The 19,935-nt window shown below is 38.8% G+C and overlaps 1 protein-coding gene across 2 annotated transcripts in view; it reads left to right on the top strand.

Annotated features, from left to right (window-relative positions):
* SLC17A6 (solute carrier family 17 member 6) overlaps window positions 1-19,935 on the top strand; it is a 50,323-nt gene that overhangs the window by 19,264 nt on the left and 11,124 nt on the right. For both annotated transcript variants that reach the window (XM_073347835.1, XM_073347834.1), the window contains 5 exons: window positions 10,478-10,592; window positions 12,452-12,539; window positions 12,649-12,735; window positions 14,110-14,252; window positions 19,339-19,488. In XM_073347835.1, coding sequence (XP_073203936.1) covers window positions 10,478-10,592; window positions 12,452-12,539; window positions 12,649-12,735; window positions 14,110-14,252; window positions 19,339-19,488 — 583 coding nt within the window. The remainder of the gene's footprint in view (window positions 1-10,477; window positions 10,593-12,451; window positions 12,540-12,648; window positions 12,736-14,109; window positions 14,253-19,338; window positions 19,489-19,935) is intronic.

The raw sequence follows: 19,935 nt of genomic DNA, 5'->3' as shown, positions 1-19,935 counted from the left end.
ATGCCACTCAGTCTAGCCCTTCTAGATAATGTCTGGACTCCTTGTGGTGAATCAGTTAGCTTTTGGGTGTTTTGTTCTTTCTTCCACATATGACCTGATTCATGTTGCAAAACAAGTGCAGATCACTGAAGTACTAATGCTCTAAACCAGATTTGTATGCACTTGTACCTTGATGCAAACTCAGATGGATTTAGTCTTGACAAAAATAAATTAGTCTGGAGAAAAGAGGACGCTTAAATACCTGCCTTAAATCCATCAAGGGTGGAATGAGCAGATCATTTGCGGATCCTACAGAATCTACCAGAAGGAATGGTCTTCCACACAGAGGCTTGTTACCTCTACACAGCCCCCTGGCCCACTACCTCTCCTTGAAAGTACAATTCCTATAGTCACTATCCAGGCTATTAAGAACTCCCCATACAGCCTGCTGTCCCCAGAGCCTTCTTGGAGTGGGGGTTCTTAGTGAAGCAGCTGGGGAAAAGATATGTGCAACTGACAACTAAAATTGTGGGAGGTGTAAGTGTTCAGCCAGTGCTCAGCACATCTCAGGATTTGGCCATCAATGTGTCTGCACATTCTGGGCCAGATCCTGGCCTCTGCTATGACCCCTGGAATTGTTCTTGCACTGAAAAAGAAATGAAGGGCTGTCTTAAATTTGCTGTATGGGAATTACACAAGGGATTTCCTAGGTTATGTAAAGACAGTGTAGCTAGTCATACTACCTGCTGCTGGTATTCTGCTGTAGATGTGCCAGGGATAGGAAAGAGTAGGATAGGTTGTGGGCACAGGATGTTACACTCCAGTAATTGTGGGCTGGCAGAATAGTCCCACTGAGCATTATCAACTGGGCAAGTTAAAGCTGCCTTGCTCTAACTTGCACTGGGAGATGAACTATCCCCGGCTTTCCCCCAAATCAGCATGGTGGAAAGATAGCAGAAAGCAACCTATATTCGTTCCTCAGGTGCTCAGCAATCAGACTTCGAACACATCTAAGGATCTGGTCCTGGGAGTTTTTGCATTTTTAAAAAATAAACTGCTTTCATTTCTAGCAATATTTGTACTTTTCACAAAGGTGGATGCATCATCTGGGAGGAAGGGGTAGTGGCAGGTGCAATAATAGGCATCTTCCCAATCCACCAGCCTATCCTCATTTCTGGATGGAAAATACCTTGCTTCTTCCACAGGGAGCAACACTCCCACCTCACTTTGATGGAAGAGTTTGGAGAAACTTTGCAAAGGGAAACTCATGGATTTTCCCTTTTCCTTAATCCGCTCCCAAAGGGTTTTCTGTGGCAACAGAGACCTGGATCTAAGACATCAAAGCACTGAGGAAAAAGTTGTTATATAGTTGTGTAGTACTAAATCATGAAGTCCTTTTACAGTTTCTATTCAGAGCCTCAAACAGGCAAAAACCTCATTGAGTCACATTTGCAAACCTTCATTTCAATAACAAACTATTAATTCACTTTGGCTTCCCCCAAACATTCCATTTTTGTTTTCAAGAATGAATGTGGAAAGGCAACATACTGTGAATACTTGTACAAAGGCATTCACACAAATGTGCACACTGGAAGTATTCACACAATCGTCTGGAAAAGTATGGGAGTTGACCAATCCAGGAGCAGAAACAAGAGTAAGAATGACAAAATTATGAATAGTGAATACTCCAAGAAATGGTGATGATTAGCAGCTTGTAAGTAACAAATAGGCTGTGGATAATTCACTAAGAGAATAAGAAAATAAATGTGTTAAATAAATTGTTTAAGATTTAGGACTTAAAGATTTGGCCAATTAAGAATAAATCACTGCTTTATTTGCATAATCATTTACAATTAAACACAGTTATAGGCTTCAGTAATATACTAATTGTTATTTTATGATTCTTAAACAAATCCAGGTTCACTTCTTGGCATATAATAACAGGGCTGTTTCTTCTCAGGCTTCTGCTTCATGATCAGAATAAAATGCCATGTATTGTTTTGATGTAATTTACTGTAACAATATAGACATGAATCGTTGTCTCTCTATTTCTGAGAACAACCTTGGAAACAAAAAGCTTCATCTTCAGTATGTAGTTCCTTTTAAATAAAATGGAGCTTGGCAGCTTTGGGGGGCGAAATACTCTTTGTTCCTTTTGTAGTTTAGAAATAGTTATGGATCTGAACCAATTTCCACTGAAGTCAATGGCAGTCTTTCCAATAGCTTCAATGGGAGCCTTGTGTGTATAAATAATTACATTTTTCATGAAATTTCATGAAAAAAATCTTCATAATTTTGTTCCGTCATTTGTCACCTGGAAATATCTTTTTAATTATTGTTTTGCATTAAATGGCGTGGTTTAGGTTTGAACTCCTTAAACCATTTAGCGTCTTTTAATCTAAAACAGTCTCTCTCAAATAACCAAAAAATTTGATTTTCAAAATTAAGGATTTTCTCTAATAGTAGTACAATATTTAGTGAAAATAATTTATATTTAAAAGGATTCTACATTTTGATTTTCATAGGATTTTTACACAACCTTTTTACATACTGAGCATAACAGCTATGGTTTATCTAGCAATTTGTCAATGCTATCAGTGAATGGTATCAGCAGAACTATGCCAGTTTATACCAGCTGAGAATCTGACCCCTAATCTGAAAGCATATAGAAGTGGCTCTTAGCTTTTGAGTATCATCCTAATAGCTTTCATTCACAGTCTTTGGAGTTAAACACATGTCCACACTATCAACACCACAAAGAACACCTCCAAACCTGCACCCCTGCTCCGTGTCATATCTCTAACCCAATCAGCCACCCATCTGCCTTTAAGGAATTTGAAACTCTTTTGGCATGCATCTGTATTACCATTATTTTCAGTTCACTTTGGGATCTGGTGTTTCTTCCCAGGCAGCAGCAAACAGTGTCTACAACGCTCCACAATACTGTGTAGTCATACAGTGCTAGCTGCACGCCAAAGGCAGCTGACAACAGCAGAGCTGCAGAGTTGTGGGGATGAGAAACCCAGAGATGAAAAACATTTATTCTCTTTCATTTCCCTCAAAGGAGGGCTATGAGCCAATCAGTTTAAAGGCAAAATGAACAAAAAAACCAAGTTCCCTCTGCAGCTTCTTTCCATTTTAATCACTTTCTTACTGAGTCATCATTATCTTTTCTTTCCCCCATTCCCATCTCAACTATTCCAGTTCCTCCTTAAAATTGCTTTTGCTGTTATTACTCCTTCTATTACAGAAGCACAAATAGGCATACCTCTTGGCATTCAAACCTGCCAATGTGTGTTAGCATCAGTGGAACATTGAAGCTCAGTAATCCTGGGTACTACCCCTGGCTTTGGGAGAGGATTGCATCTAGTGATTGTAACAGTGATTGGATATAGGATAATCTAAGCCCATAGGTTTGGCACGCTCACTCTGAAAGGGAGTATGACTGCTTGGATAAGACTTGGGCCTACCTGATAAGTGACCTGAATTATAGTCCCAACTTTTCCTGAAGTGACCCTGTGAAATTTATTTCTAAAAAGTGGAGTTAATACTTGGCTGATGTCTACACTTGAGGTATGAGGCCTTGTTTGGTAACAAAGGTTATGAAGTGTCCAGAATTATAACTAGCAGAGATGAGACCATAAACGCGTGATTTCCTGTCACCCAGCTTAGTGCATATTCATAGAATCATAGAATATCAGGGTTGGAAGGGACCTCAGGAGGTCATCTAGTCCACCCCCCTGCTCAAAGCAGGACCAATCCCCAATTTTTGCCCCATACCTGTAAATGGCCCCCTCAAGGATTGAACTCACAACCCTGGGTTTAGCAGGCCAAAGCTCAAACCACTGAGCTATCCCTCCCCCCAAATGTTATATTCCCCTAGGCTATCGGATATTTGGAGGAGAGGTATCTCTCTCTGAATGCTGCTTGACTTGCTGGTGCAGCAACAGAACAGGTAAACAGATTCCGCTCCAATGTACTATGTCCAGTACACTGCAGATCCCCCCAGGATAGGGTCCAGATTTTGGTAGGTGCTATTCGCAGTCCCTTCAGTTCCCAGATGTGTTTCAGCAGAGTTTGTGATGGCTTCCATAGACTCCCATTGGATCAAGCCCCAAAAGAGAGACTGCAAAAGATTCTAGATTCTGGGTAAAAAAAAGTGAAAGTGTCTAGTGACCTAGAAGCCCAAGTGCCACTGACTTTCTCTGAAATGGTGAGGTGATATATGGGTGAACTGAAAAAGCCAAGTAGGATGGGGAGCAGTTAGGAAAAGATAGACAAGAAAAGATGGTGGCAGTTAAGGAAGGATTGGGAGGGTGGCTTAAATAGAATAATGCAGCAGTAGCAGATGTTTTGAAAAATGGTACTCTGTGGTGCAGGGACCATCTTCTTGTTCTGCATTTGTATAGCTCCTAGCACAATGGGATCTTGATCCACAATGGGGACTCAGAGGTGATACCATAAGGCAAATAATAAATAATAATAATGTCGCTAAGATAATTTGGATAGGAGCTAAGTGTTTTAAATATAATCCGGACATTGCTTTAGACATTTATGTGTTTTAGAGTAAGATCAGAATATAGTGTGCAAATGAGTGAAATGTAAAAGACCAGAACTTTGATCACAAAGGACTTTCATTATTCAGATATTGATCTGGATAGGATTTCAGTAAAAACAATGGGAAAATATTTCTGGAAATAGTGCATGTTTACTTTCTTATCTGCTTTGCTGAGCAGAGTACAGGATTAGAGACAATTCTGAACCTAATTTTATCAGATGAGCCAGGTATGAGAAAGAGGACTGAAGCTAAGGAGCATTTAATGTATATTGATCAGAATATTATTAGAATTTAAAATACTAGCAAGAGTGATAACTAGAAGGAAGCAATCAACCAATTTTGATGTTAAGCAAACTGATTTTGTGGGACTATAACATATTCTGAGAAAATTGCAACTTCATTTCCTATCTGTGGGGGACATCTATTAAAATGGGAACATAAAATATATACATAGCAATGTTATAAATGAAAACTATCCCGGTTTAGTTCAAACCAGAATAAATGTCAGCTGTGGACTATGTGGTGAACTAGGGTTATATAAAGTAATAAACAGAAGGCTTATAAAAATATAAACACTCTGCTAATGAGGAAGAATATGAGATCTATGGAGAACAAATAAGCAAAACAAGGTCAAAAGACAGATGAACAAAAGGAAACACTATGTTCAACTGCAGGAAATAATAAGCTGTTTATATATGTGGATGTGCATAAAAAGGCATAGGCAGATATAGAAGGATATATTTACTCAAGACTTAAGGTAAAATAGAAAACTGGCTCCCCAAAAACAGTAAGGCATTAAAATGGTGCTATTTTTAATTTTGCAACAGAGAATGAGGATAAAGAGCTGCCTAAATCCGGAATAAAAATTTTTGGTGCTGTTTTATCCTAGATTTGAGTTCATATCCATTTAGAATAAAAATAGCAGGGGAACAGGTTTTTAAGAGGCTGTGTTAAAGCATGGTACTAGGATTTAAAATAACTTGTTATTAATAGCATTGTGGGTTCTCTGTTTATTGTGTCATCTGCTTATAAATGCTACTGAATGTTTACTGTTATTTGTAGTTCTAAATCGGTCCCATCTGGGAGATATATGTTTGTGATCATTCTTCATCTTCCTTCCTCTTCTAGAAGAGGACAGGTTTAAGGAACCAACTTATATCTGTTTGGTGGAGACTGAAACAAAGGTCATTCTGAGAAATATAGCCTTAAACTGAAAACTAAACCGTGGAAAACAGGCTCTAGGGGCTGGAGTCTGAACTCAGTTACAGCAGTGTAGATTTGGAGTCAGTTCACAAAAGCAAAAATTTACGCTGATTTCTGAATCTCCGGTCAGAGAAAATTTGGGGAATTACGTCCTTATAAGGAGGTGGTCATTTCTAACATACTATCCTTCCTGGCCTGACTGCTGAAGGGAATGGTGATTTCCACTGATTGCAACTAGGTTGCATTGATTCACACCAGCTGAGAGTCTCGCCCAAGGAGGCATCAGTGAAAGAACAGACTTAAAAGATGTGCGTTATTATTGCACAAGACACTTAGCTAGATGATCTATTCAAAAAATAAAAGGAAAAAACCAAACCAAACCAAAGAGCCCTTCATCCCTACCTATGAATAAAATAAAAAACTCACCTTGCATTCTGTTTTTGCCACACTTGCATAGGACAGTTACAGTCTATTGCTCTAGAGAGGATGAAAAAAACACTCTAGAGCAATAATAAAAATGCATTTTTAAAACGAAGTTCCTAAGAAGTTGAATTTATTCTCATTTGTAAAAAGAAAAAAATATTTTAATATGACATCACTGTAGTATGCTTGAATATCTGGGAGGGATCTGATTAAAATGAAAGGAAATGAACTGCACATGCTTTTGACGGGATTCATCAACCAGGAAACAAAACCTACACATTAAAAAATGAAGAGTTAACACAGAATTCAGACATCTAGAAAAAAAATACAGAAAATGTTGCCAAGCCATGCCATAAATATATCCTGTCGGGACCTAGACATTGTTTAAAGTGTTGATAGTAGACAGCAACAAAGAAGAAAAAAAGGGTTGTTGAAAGGTATATAAACAGAGACCTCTTCCTGTACAGCTGCTCTTTACCAGTTGTCGAAATTAAAAGTACAGTATATTTAATTTCCTATTCAGGGATTTGTATCAATCTGTAGCCTGGAACTGATATATATGAAACAAACATATCTTTGGAAGTATTCTTCCTTGTAACTAATCATTCCTTCCTGCTTGTTCAGACTAAGGCCTGGTTCTTACTAAGTTTTGGTCATTAGCCAAAGATAATGTTGACAAATGCCTTGGTGACCTCTTTCCTGTCAATCAGCTCTAGATGTGATAGCAAAATGTTATGTAATTGGGGTCCCTAGGATTTATTTTAGCAGTACATCTTTTCAAAAATAAATGGCCAAGCCTTGGCCACTGGCTGCATCCTCTTTGTATAGCTCCAGTGGCACAAAGGGGACCCTGGGATGGTGTAACGATAGCATGGCCAGTTGGATACTACCTGCTCCCATCCCACCATCCACCTAGCATACGGAACATTCTTGGGTGGACAAGTAGCGTGGACCAGGAAAGGAAGGGGACAGAATGCAGAGCCAGAGGATTACTGTGCTCCAGCAATAACTATCCAGTGGAGTGGGGCACCTTCTTCGTCTCTCATAGATAAGTCCCCTGCCTCATCATGGTGTATGCTGTCCTCCTTGGGGAAGCTGGGGATGCGCTTCTCAATATTCTGTGCCACAACTCTGTGGAAAGCACTAACTCTGTGACACTTTCTGGGCTGGAAGCAGAGGATGGAAAAAAAATCATTTGATTTTAACAATGGGCATTTTTAAAGGAATCAGTTTTTCAATACAAATCCACTTGCAATTACAAGGTGACAGAAAGAAACATAATGCATATCAAGAGACAAAAGGGACAATCATATAAGGCCCAAGACAAAGCCCACTGAGGAATCTTTCCATTGAATTTTGGATCAGACCCATCATAAATGTCAAGAAGTAGGAGAAATGGAAACTAAAATAGACAGCTGAGCTATGCACAGTCCTGCAGACACTTCTGTAGTAGGGAAGCTGAATTGCTTCCTCTTTGTTGGATCTTGTCCTAAAAGACGATATAATCATAGACGATAGTGACTAGACTGAGATCTTGTTATGTAAGTAATTCTTTAAAACATTCAGATTGTTTTCACTCTTATGAGCATCATGTAGATTTTGTATTAACAGACATACCCCACAGGAATTAAGATTATAAATGATCTAGTTTAACCAAAATGATTGCTGTAGGTTTCACATGGTATGTACAAAAGTTGACATTTTTTGGATAAGTGTGGTTTACTTCAGACATTTAGTTAGTGAAAATTTGAGTGCTTTTTGAGCACTGCTGTAGAACTGTTATACTGTCATATAAGCCATTCTGAGCTTTTATAATGAGCAGACTATGGAAACAAATGATATTTTAGGAAGAATATATAAATTTCACAAAATTGTCATGGAATACCCACAAAATCATCTATGCTGTAGAACTCATTAATTACATGATATCTGCAAACCACTTTAAAGATGAGAAGATCTATATTGTTTACTTTAAGCACTATTATTAAAGACCAGATTCTGATAGACTTTGAAATATTCAGTGGCACCAATAAAACTATTTGAGGAGTAAAATGCTGCTCATCATAAGGCTGATAAAATTTGGCTCTAAATTAGCAGATGTATTGTATATTGTTTGACTGCAGGATCAAGGCTTTGAGGCAAACAGATATTTTAATGAATGTTACAGTGGGTCATTTTCTTAAAGTGAAGAAGAGTTTGAATATTATTGTTATATTTCATATCTGTTTGTTTTAAATATTAACAAGCTAAATTGTTAGCTATCCACAGTCAATTACACAGGTGGAAGTCTGTTAACTCCAATAGTTACTTCTGATTTATATCAGCATGAGACAAGAGTCAAGCCCTTGGGGCCTGATTTTCAGGTGTGTTAAGCATATATGAAAGTCGAAAGGAGTTATGGGTGCTAGGTAATTTCAAAATGAGGCCACTAGTTTCCAGGTAGACACTGAGGTTAAAGAGTGTACCTAAGGAAGAGATTACATTACACTACATTAACTATGTTACACTACATTTAAAAAATGACATTTACCCTAATTTGGATGTTTTATTATATTTAAATAGATATAACATAATTAAGAGAATAACAAAACACCTGAAAAATCATGGTATGATATGGTCTAACCAGCAACATTTCCAGAAAGAAATATAGTGTGTCACAATTCTCTTAGGCCATATCTACACTACCACTTATGTCAGCAAAATGTATGCGCTCAGGGGTGTGAAAAAACACCCCTCCCCCAGAGTGACATACGTTTTGCTGGTGTAAGTGGTAATGTGCACAGCGCAATGTCAGTGGGAGAGCTTCTGCCACTAATGTAGCTACCACAGCTTGTTGGGGGTGCTTTAATTATGTCAACAGGAGAGCTATGTCTGTGTAAGGTCTCTAGTATAGACATTGCCTTAGAATTCTTTAAAGGTGTCAGTAAAGTAGTGGGTAAAAGAGAACCTGTTGATATCATTAATTAGACTTCCAAAAGGCCTTTGATAAGGTCCAGTGCTAGATGCTACTAAAGAAATTGAGTGGACACAGGGTGAGAGGTATTGTGTTGGATAAAAATGGGTGAGGAGACTGGAAGCAAAAAGTAGGACTGAAAGGTCAATTTTCATTGTGGCCAAAGGTTAACCATGGGCTGCCTCAAGGTTCCATACTAGGTATCCATGTTGTTTAATATATTTATTAACAGAAAAGAGAGGGGAATGAGAAATGAGGTAACAACATTTTTTGATGATACAAGGTTATTTATGTTAATCAAGTCCAAGAAGACTGAGGAATTTCAGAGGGACTTAATCAAGCTAGGATAATGGACAACATGATGGCAAATGAAATTCAGTGTTGATAAATGCAAAGTAATGCACACTGGAGGGAAACAATTAAACCAATTGTATACATTACAGAGTTCTAAATTAATGGTATCAGCTCAGGACCTGAGTGTAGACAACTCAACTGTAAACAACTCAATGTGCAGCTGTGATCAAAAAAGGAAAGAAGATGTTAGAATGCATAAAGAAATGGGATGATAAAAATAAGAGAACATTATAATGCCTCTATATAAATAAATGGCGTGACCTCTTCTGGAATAGCGTGTGCACTACTGGTCATCCATCTCAAAAAAGGTATTGCTGAATTACAGGAAGTTCAGAGAAAAGTGATGAAAGTTATTGCGGACCCGGAAAAAATCTTTCATGTGTAGAGAGATTGTAAAGACAGGGATTGTTTAAATAAGAGGGGCATGATAAAAATATGTAATGGCAGAGAAGGTAGAACAGGAATTTCTGTATCTCATAATGCAAGAACAAAGGGACAGACATTCAATGAAATTAAAAGATAAGAAATTCAAAATTGATAGGAGAAATTTTTCACACAATGTTTACTTAGACTGTGGAACTCAATGCCACAGGAAGATGCTGAAGTCAAAGTCACTGAAGCCAAGAACTTCGGAAGACAAAAAAGGTGATTGGACAGCTATACGGATATCAAGAAGGTTCAGAGTCTTCATAATTACTGATACACATTTTGGAAGGGATATTAAACCTCATGCTTTAGGGCTTAAACCAATCACAAACTATTACATATCAAGATGAGCCCTATGTGTGGAAGGGGACTGATTACGCTGAAGTATACAGTGCTGGCCACTTATCAGGGAATACTGGACTAGATACTGAGTCTGCTCCAGTCTGGTAATTTCAATGTTCCTCTGTAAAGAATGTTCATTTAACACATACTGTACATATATGTGTCCACATGTGTGTGGGTGTGAAATTTTCTGTTGTTTTGACCACTACTGCAATCATTTCCTCGGTTTTCTTTTACAGGGTGTTTGGGGCTGCTATATTGCTGACTGCCACTCTTAATATGCTAATACCATCTGCTGCTAAGGTGCATTATGGGTGTGTCATCTTTGTCCGGATCTTGCAGGGCCTTGTAGAGGTATGGAAAAGAAGTTGGAGTTACAAGAAAATGTGATTGTGGATGTTCTTTAGTTGCTAACCAGCAGTCTTTGTTATAAGTGAAAAAAATAGGATTCCAGTTAAGAGTTGAATCCTAGTGCAATGAAATGCAGCTATTTGAATGGTTAGGTCACGTTTTCAATGTATCTTTCTTTTGCCTATAAAATTACATGGTAAAAATCCACCCCTGTTCAGAGGGCCAGCACAGGGCATACACCACCATTTAATTCCCACTTAAGCCAGTACTGCATAGACCTTGATCTGGGGCGTGGTCTCCCACTCAGGGTAGTTTGTGGACCAGCACCTGAGAATGAGCACTCTCTTTAAAATCAAGTTTGTATTTCTATAATAGGCATTGAGCATGCACCCACTGACATCAGTAGGAGTTTTGCAACTGAGTTCAATGGGAGCAAGGTCAAGCCTGTATTGTAAATTTGATTGTCTCATGAACATTTTTAGACCAGATTTGAATACATGCTCTCCAGATCACCAATGAACCAATTTTTGAACGCATCTTATTATATAAAAACCTTAGATTTGGGAGAACAAGCTATGTGCAAGGTGGATAGTTAGTGTACTAGCCATATTTCCATGTGCAAGTTAGGTAGTGAGGTATCCAACTATATATATTTGCATGCACAAATGTAGGCCCAGTCTTGCAAATTAATTTATGTAGGCAGAACTTTACACCTCCTGAGGAAGAGGGAAAGAGAGAAAGAAGACTAGGAGATTAAAAAGTAAAACAAGATATTTTTAGACTTGTCACATTAAACTATTCTCTTTCCCTCTTTGATGGACTTCTGCATGCAAAACTAGCTTCTGAATAGGATTGTGAAGAACATTTGCATGGATTCTGGAAACATCCTAATTGGAGTTTTGCGTAACTTGTTGAAAATTCACAAAAAAATGTCCAAGTTGTAAAACAAGAAAAGTTTTGAATTTTAAAATTATGTTCAGTTGAAGATCAAATATTACATTAAAAGAAGGAAAGATACTACTGTTCTAAAAATATGCGAAAATCCAAATTTTAATGTGTAATTAGCTATTAAGTGAAATTTTTGTAAGAACTTACTGTATATAGCAAGGTTGCAAGATGGTCCATAAAAATATTAATAATTCTGAGTGAAATTCCATTATTTTTATACAGTTAAGGCTAAACCTGTGTTGCAGAGAGAACAGTCATATTTGAAAATGAAATCAACTAAAGATTTCAGATTTCCTTTTTCATATGTGCTTAAAAAATTTATTACAACAAAGACAGTGAGAAAGACTTCACTTGCAATATTTTCTAGTCTCCCAGAATCACACTGCTCTTGTTTTCTAGGGTCAGGGTGAAGGGAAAACGGCTGATTTTTAGCTTCTATGTCATTGTACTTTCCAATTACATTACTGGTGGCTAGAACTTAGGATAGCTCAGGTATGGTCTAAGGGAAAAAACCTGGGTTTAGGAGACGTCAGGAGGCCCAGAGTTCTAATACTGGCTCTGCCATGGATGTGATGGGTGGCCTTGGGCATGTACTTCACCTCTGTGCCTCACTTTCCCCACCTATAATTATTGTAACCACCTATTTCACAGGGGCACTGTGAATATTAGCTAGTTATTAAAGTACGTATGGTGTAGTAAACACATAGGGCTTGATCCAATTTCCATTCAAATCACTGGCAGTTTTTCCACTGTAAAACAGGAGTTGGATTGTGTCCATGCAGTGCTATAGAAATTCTAGTATAATTATTAGACCATTATTTTCTTTATATTAGTTTTAAACAGAAATAAATGCACAAACAATACATCGACTAATTGATCAGCACATGCTAACTTGTGGAATGCCGACTCCACAGGGTGTCACTTATCCTGCCTGCCATGGGATATGGAGCAAGTGGGCCCCTCCTTTAGAAAGAAGTAGGCTAGCAACCACGTCCTTTTGTGGTAAGCCACCCTTTAATATTGTCCTCTTCTCCCCTCCTCCCCCAACAAAATTAAATAGTCCAGTAGAGAATGTATTTCCAGTTTCAATCATGTATCTCTTGTTTTATAGGTTCCTATGCAGGAGCTGTTATTGCAATGCCTTTAGCTGGGATTCTAGTGCAATATACTGGATGGTCTTCTGTGTTTTATGTGTATGGTATGATAGTTTTTGTTTACCTCCCACCATTAATACAGGAATCTAATCTGTGCTGTTAACAGCTGCATTGTTAACATAGGATGAAAATAAAGGAAGACTAAAGTTTGAGTCTAAACATGCAACCTAGAGAAATAGGTGTTGGAGGAAGGGAAAATGTGAAGGAATTGTAAAATTAGAAGAAGAAACAATGGTCTTAAAGAGGAGAAATTTCAGCTGAATGAAAGAGAGAATTACTTTTATGTTGTACAATCACCAATTCATGATGTCTCATTCTCCTCCCATTTACATCAGTGGAAATCAAGAGTAGCTGAACTGAGATTGATTGGCAGATCCTCAGATGGTGTAAGTTAACTAAGCTACACTGATTTACAGCAGTAGAGTACATGGCCAATGGAATTAATTATTCAGTGTAAAACTTGTATGAAGTAGAGAAAGATCCCATAAAGAATGAGAATTGATCTGAACTACTGGGAAAGATTTTGAGGAAGTTTGAAAACTGCCCTGCAGTAATGCAGAGAACTGGATTAGATGCCTCAAAGTGGCCACAATTTTTAGGGCTGTATTAGAAATGTATAAGTCAGAAGAAAGACCAAAGCATAATGGTAAAATTTTATATTATATGCATAAACACACACTCTGCGTAATCCCACTGAAAATATGGGGTGTAAAACATGGGTTGAATTTAGTCCTAAGGGTTTATTTCTCTAATCTAAAATGACTTTTAGCCAGAATGAATACCTCTTTATGGTATAATATAATTAACCAAACTAATCACAGGAAAAAATACAGAATACCACACAGCTATAATTAACACTGTTCATTTCACATGCCTCCTAGTATATCACACCAACAGAATCTAGAAAATTTCACTTAAGGACTGTTACATAGACTAGATATTTTTAAAACCCATTTCAGTGTTGGAATGAACAGGGAATAAGTTCACTCAAAATGGCACAGAAATGAAGTGGAAACAGTGCCACAATCTTATATTTTTCAGGTAAAAATGTTAGTGTAGTGAATTACTAACAGTGACATAGGATAAGTAGAAATGAAATTTCACTCTAGGTAGAATGAAACTCTGAAGCTGTTTCCATGCACTGAAATATACCAGTGGCTATTCAGGACTCAGTGATTCTTCATTTATAGCAAAGTCATTCTGTAAATGAAATGACAGCCTCATTATGGGCCCAACCTGGTAAACACTTCTCACCGATAGTAAGTGTTTGTGGGATCTGGTCTTTGTGAGAACAACTCCGTAAAGAAGGCAACTCCAAATGCCATTGAAATGAGATGTGCTGGTATTTTTCCTGGTTTGTTGCTTTAGTGCATTTGTATTTCCTTTCAAGGTCCTTCTTCCTTTTACATTTTCAACAGGGAGCTTTGGGTTGGTCTGGTATATGTTTTGGCTTTTGGTGTCATATGAGAGTCCTGCAAAACACCCAACGATCACAGATGAAGAGCGCAGATACATAGAGGAGAGCATTGGAGAGAGTGCCAACCTCTTAGGTGCAATGGAAGTAAGAACTTTATATATATTTACATCAATCCATACAGTGGTATCAGATTATAGCATGGTTTTTGGGTGGAAAGGAAAGGGGTAAAATAAACTTAAGAGAGTTAACACCACTCAAGTTAGGATGTAGTTATTCAAGACAATTCAACTCTCCAGAAAACAAATTCCATCAGACATGTCTGTATGGCTCGTGCTATTACATAAAGCATACAAGGCTTAACTCTTCCCTCCTTTTAATGGGACTACACATGGAGTAAAGGACTGCTCTATATAAGGGTGACAGTGGATCAAAGCTCTTGATTATGGGAAAAGTGGCCTACACCAAATGAAAAGGGTTTGAGATAACCTTTTCACATAGTTGGCAAATCTCATGAAGCTTCCATTCCTTTAGTTACCATTCCCCAATTATTCCCCTTTGCAGCTTCCTTCACTTCTTTGTTAGCTTCCCAAAGCTTTCTGCTCCCTTTGTATCACCCCCCCCATCTCAACACAATCCTTACTATGTACAGATATCAAGTACATAAATTAGGCTTTGTCCAGTGAGTTTGTTTTTGCACAATACAACAGAAATACTGTGCTATTGAACCACTGATGTTCAGTTAATCTACACCAGTTGCATTTTTCGGTTAGCTTTTTTTAAAAAAAAAAAAAAATCAGTATTTAAAAGTAGCCTATGCGATGAGTGATTCTGAGGATATTCCTTTAGGAGCCATGCTGTCTCCCTCACAGGTGCAGAGTAGCTGCCATAGAGGGGAACTTGAAGGTGCTAATCCTCCTTGGAGCAGCATTAACTCCTAATCAGACATTGTCTCTGTGGAGCTTTCCTGATATTGCAGGGAAAGGAGGAGCATGCTGTGGAGTGGGTGTTTCTCCCTCACACTCCACGCCAGATCTAATGCCTCACCACATGTGGAAACCCTGGGGGTTGTTAGGCTCTAAATGAGGTTTCTAGGTCTAGGACAGATGACAGTGTTTCCATTTCCTTTCCATTCGATCCCTTCCCAACCATTTTACTGTTAAAATGAGGAACAGATAATGTAGAGGCGAAATTGCAATACACAGTGAGATGCTGAGAAGTAGAATCAGATAGGGCTGCATCACCATCTAGTCTAAGTTCAATTTGTCTGAAAGCTTATGAACTGAAGCAAGAGAAGCTCTCACAATTCTGTGCCTCTGACTATTGTTTTTAAATCATACTATATAGCTTAATTGCAGAGATGTAGGGGGATAATAGTTCTCACCTCACCTTTGAGAAACAATTGTAACTTCATTATTTAAGGCTGACTTCAGGAAGAAGTCCTCATGATTCTACTGGAGTCTCTTTCCAGTTATAATGAACACCCTTTCAATAAACAGACCTTTGGGCCCTGTGTAGTTTGAGATTATCCTATACAAATTTACATCTCAGAGAATGCTATGAAGTCTGGTATGAAATGGAGACATTCCTAACAGCCATTAAGTAAACCTACCATGCAAAATGAGCACTTTCCTATTCCTTTAATTTCTAAAAGGGTTTAAAGAAATAGCTTTACAAATGCTAACTAAGGAAAATCAGCCATTGCTGTTTGTTTCTTAGCTTTCTAGCCTCTTCTCTTACCCTGTCAACCTTCCTAGTCCTACCTTCCTTTATCACTGATTCCCAGAGATCTCTCTTTATAGTATTTTCTAATTGGGTCAGACCATTTGCTCTTGATTGAGCACAGGCTTAGGCTCTTTTCCCATGATCAAGAGCTTTGAGCCACTGTTGACAGCTGCAGTATCCAGTTTGAAATTCAATGATACTTGTGCTCCTCAATGGCATAGGTGCTTTTGAAAATCCCACACTTGATGAAAGAAATATGCTTCAGATTGAAATTTTAAACACAATGTCTAAGGCTTGTGCAAATATTATTTAAAGAGAAATCAATATATTCTGCTCAGGTTTGGGTTGGAGATTTCCTGTTTCATTTATTTGTACTTTCATTATTTAAAACTGGATTCAAAATTATATTTGGAAGTGATTAGTCTGTATTAATGGCTTAATTGCTTTTGATATGTGCAGTATGACATTCTTCCCAGGGCATTCACCATGCCCTCCTCACCAATTAAGACTCACTTAACCCTGTCTAAGGATCTTAAGTAGAACTTAATAGGTGCACAGGGCATTGCACATACTGTATTAGAGAGAGTTTCACCACTTCCCTTTGGAACCATGCCAGTTTTCAAGACATAATGGACCTAATCCTACCCTCAGCTGCACCCAGGAAACCTCTTTGAAGTAATTTCCATATACTCCTATATGGAAGAAACCTGGCCCAATGTGGCGCTCCAGTCAAGTCACTGGGACCTGGATCATCAACTTAAACGTTGTGATAGAGAGCAACACAATGCCTAGAAAAATCACAGGAACAACTGTGTGATCCACAAAGCCTAAGCTGTGTACCTAGACTCCTTATACAATCATGCCGAGAGACAGGCACCTAAGCATATGATACACAAAAGCCAACATGCTAGGTGGGGAGTCCCCTAGATTAATCAATGGGAGATGCTGAGGGGAGGGCTGTGTCCTAAACCCTGCGAAGAATTAGATGCCTATCTCTGCATGTGATACACAATGAGGAGACCCTCTCCTGGAGTCAGGTGACTTAGGTGCCTAAGTTGTTTCTTGTAAGAATGAGTTAGGTGCCTACTCATTCCACATACAACAGCAGGAGGAGGAGGTTGTTTTGGTGCCACCTACCTTATAACTTTTAATCCAGTGATTGGAGCACTCCCCTGGGACACAGGAAACCAAGGTTCAATTTCCCTCTCTGCCTGAGGGGGGACCAGGATTTGAACAAGGAGCTCACACACCACTCAGAGGCACCCGTTAATCACAGAGCTATGAGATAGTCTAATGGGGGACCCTCAACCTCTCCCGTTGAAGGTGCTCCACTGTGTTTAACTAATTAAAGAGCCATTGGAGCATGTGTGTGCCCTACCATCAGGCTATTGAGTCATTCTCTCTTTCTGGCCCAGTGACTATTTAAGTCTTTATCCAAAGTAGAATTGCTTTAACAGGCAAGGCCTGGCTCTGTAGTTTAGGGGGGTAGTATTGTGGCCTTGGCAGGCAGGGTGGAAGGTTCAAATCTTGCTAGGGTATCACCTAGGTAGTAATCTCTGCATGAATTGAAGGAACTCCCTATGAGAATACCCCCTTAACCTGCTCTTTAGAGCACTCTCCTGAGAGAGGCGTGGAGCTCCCTATTTAAATCCTTTCCTGTTCCTCAGATGGTGGTGGAGGCAGAATAGAACCTCAGTCTCCAGCATCCTAGCTGAGCACTCTAACCACTGAGCTAAATGTCATAAGGTGGGGACCACCTGACAGATTTCAAAATGGGACCCAATCTGGTAGGTAGTCACTGAGCATGCCTACCAGATTGGGTCCCAAGAGTGAGACAGGTGCTCCTCTGCCTATCTTCCCCTGGATCCTTTTGGGACTTAGGTAGGTAGGACATAGGTGGCTGAAAGCCTGGAGTGAGGTTGCAGTGCACATGCCCAGAGGCAGAAACTTAGGTGCTGCGGGAATTTTTACCCTGAAAACTTAGATGCTGAGTGAGTTTAGGTACCTACAGAGTTTGGCAGCAGTCAAGCAGGAGTTTGGTGCATCACAGCATTGCCTAATATGAATGACAGTATTGAGTAAAAAGAAAAGGAGTACTTGTGGCACCTTAGAGACTAACAAATTTATTTGAGCATAAGCTTTCGTGAGCTACAGCTCACTTCATCGGATGCATTCAGTGGAAAATACAGTGAGGAGATTTATATATACACAGAACATGAAAAAATGGGTGTTATCATACACATCGTAAGGAGAGTGATCACTTAAGATGAGCTATTACCAACAGAGAGTGGGGAGGGGGGGAAGAAAACCTTTTGCAGTGATAATCAAGGTGGGCCATTTTCAGCAGTTAACAGGAATGTCTGAGGAACAGTGGGGCGGGGGGGAAATAAACATGGGGAAATAGTTTTACTTTGTGTAATGACCCATCCACTCCCAGTCTCTATTCAAGCCTAAGTTAATTGTATCCAGTTTGCAAATTAATTCCAATTCAGCAGTCTCTCGTTGGAGTCTGTTTTTGAAGTCTTTTTGTTGTAATATTGTGACTTTTAGGTCTGTAATCGAGTGACCAGAGAGATTGAAGTGTTCTCTGACTGGTTTATGAATGTTATAATTCTTGACATCTGATTTGTGTCCATTTATTCTTTTACGTAGAGACTGTCTGGTTTGACCAATGTACATGGCAGAGGGGCATTGCTGGCACATGATGGCATATATCACATTGGTAGATGTGCAGGTGAACGAGCCTCTGATAGTGCGGCTGATGTGATTAGGCCCAATGCTGGTGTCCCCTGCATAGATATGTGGAATTAATTTGCAAACTGGATACAATTAACTTAGGCTTGAATAGAGACTGGGAGTGGATGGGTCATTACACAAAGTAAAACTATTTCCTCATGTTTATTCCCCTCCTCCCGCACTGTTCCTCAGACGTTCCTGTTAACTGCTGGAAATTGCCCACCTTGATTATCACTACAAAATGTTTTCTCCTCCCCCCGCCCCCGCTCTGGTAATAGCACATCTTAAGTGATCACTCTCCTTACAGTGTATATGATAACACCCATTTTTTCATGTTCTTTGTGTATATAAATCTCCTCACTGTATTTTCCACTGAATGCATCCGATGAAGTGAGCTGTAGCTCACGAAAGCTTATGCTCAAATAAATTGGTTAGTCTCTAAGGTGCCGCAAGTACTCCTTTTCTTTTTGTGAATACAGACTAACACAGCTGCTACTCTGAAACCTGTCAGTATTGAGTAAATTTGTCTTGCTTCACTGAATACTATTGCAGACATTTGTCCATTTGCTCAGGTGTCTATGCTAAGTCTTTGATTCTCCACATACTTATGCATATGTTTTACTTTATTAACATTAAAGCCAATGGAACTACTCATGTGTAAAGTTAAGCACCTGTTCCTTTGAACAGTGGCTAAAATAGCATGCATGATAAGGGAAGCGTAATATTCATTAACCAATAAAATATTAACTGGGCTTTTCTTTCCACGTTTCAGAAATACAAGACTCCATGGAGAAAATTTTTTACTTCTATGCCTGTCTATGCAATAATTGTTGCAAACTTCTGTAGAAGCTGGACTTTTTATTTGCTGCTTATTAGTCAGCCTGCTTACTTTGAAGAGGTGTTTGGGTTTGAAATAAGCAAGGTATTTAATCATAATGTAACATCAGATATTTTTGAGTAGCAATAACTGACGAATCATGTTTGTAGATCTTTACTTGGAGTTGGAAAATTGTAAGCACATATTTCCCAGTGTTTTATAATTCTTGAAGCTCCTTTCCAGTGCAGAAAATCACCATTCCTTTTATGTACCAGCATATATGAGTGAAGTGACAAAACTGAAAAGGGATCGTATCCTTTTGGTTAGGCTAAAATTTACACATAGTGCACTCACTAAAATTTTTTTAAGAGGAAATACTTTATAGTGACCTCTTTGGAGCCATACTGGAACATGACTTTGTATTAGTTTTGGGGGGTGAAGCATGCAAAGTGCCTCTGCCGTGTAGACTGCACAAAGGCCCATCGCAACTGAGGTCCATCGGTGCACCCTCTGGAGACCATGGTGCCCCCAAGACTGTGGGGAAAGTTGCAG

Source organism: Lepidochelys kempii, chromosome 6 (genome assembly GCF_965140265.1).
Source record: "Lepidochelys kempii isolate rLepKem1 chromosome 6, rLepKem1.hap2, whole genome shotgun sequence".
Classification (NCBI taxonomy): Eukaryota; Metazoa; Chordata; order Testudines; family Cheloniidae; genus Lepidochelys; species Lepidochelys kempii.
This window is presented reverse-complemented; position numbering and strand designations above follow the sequence as displayed.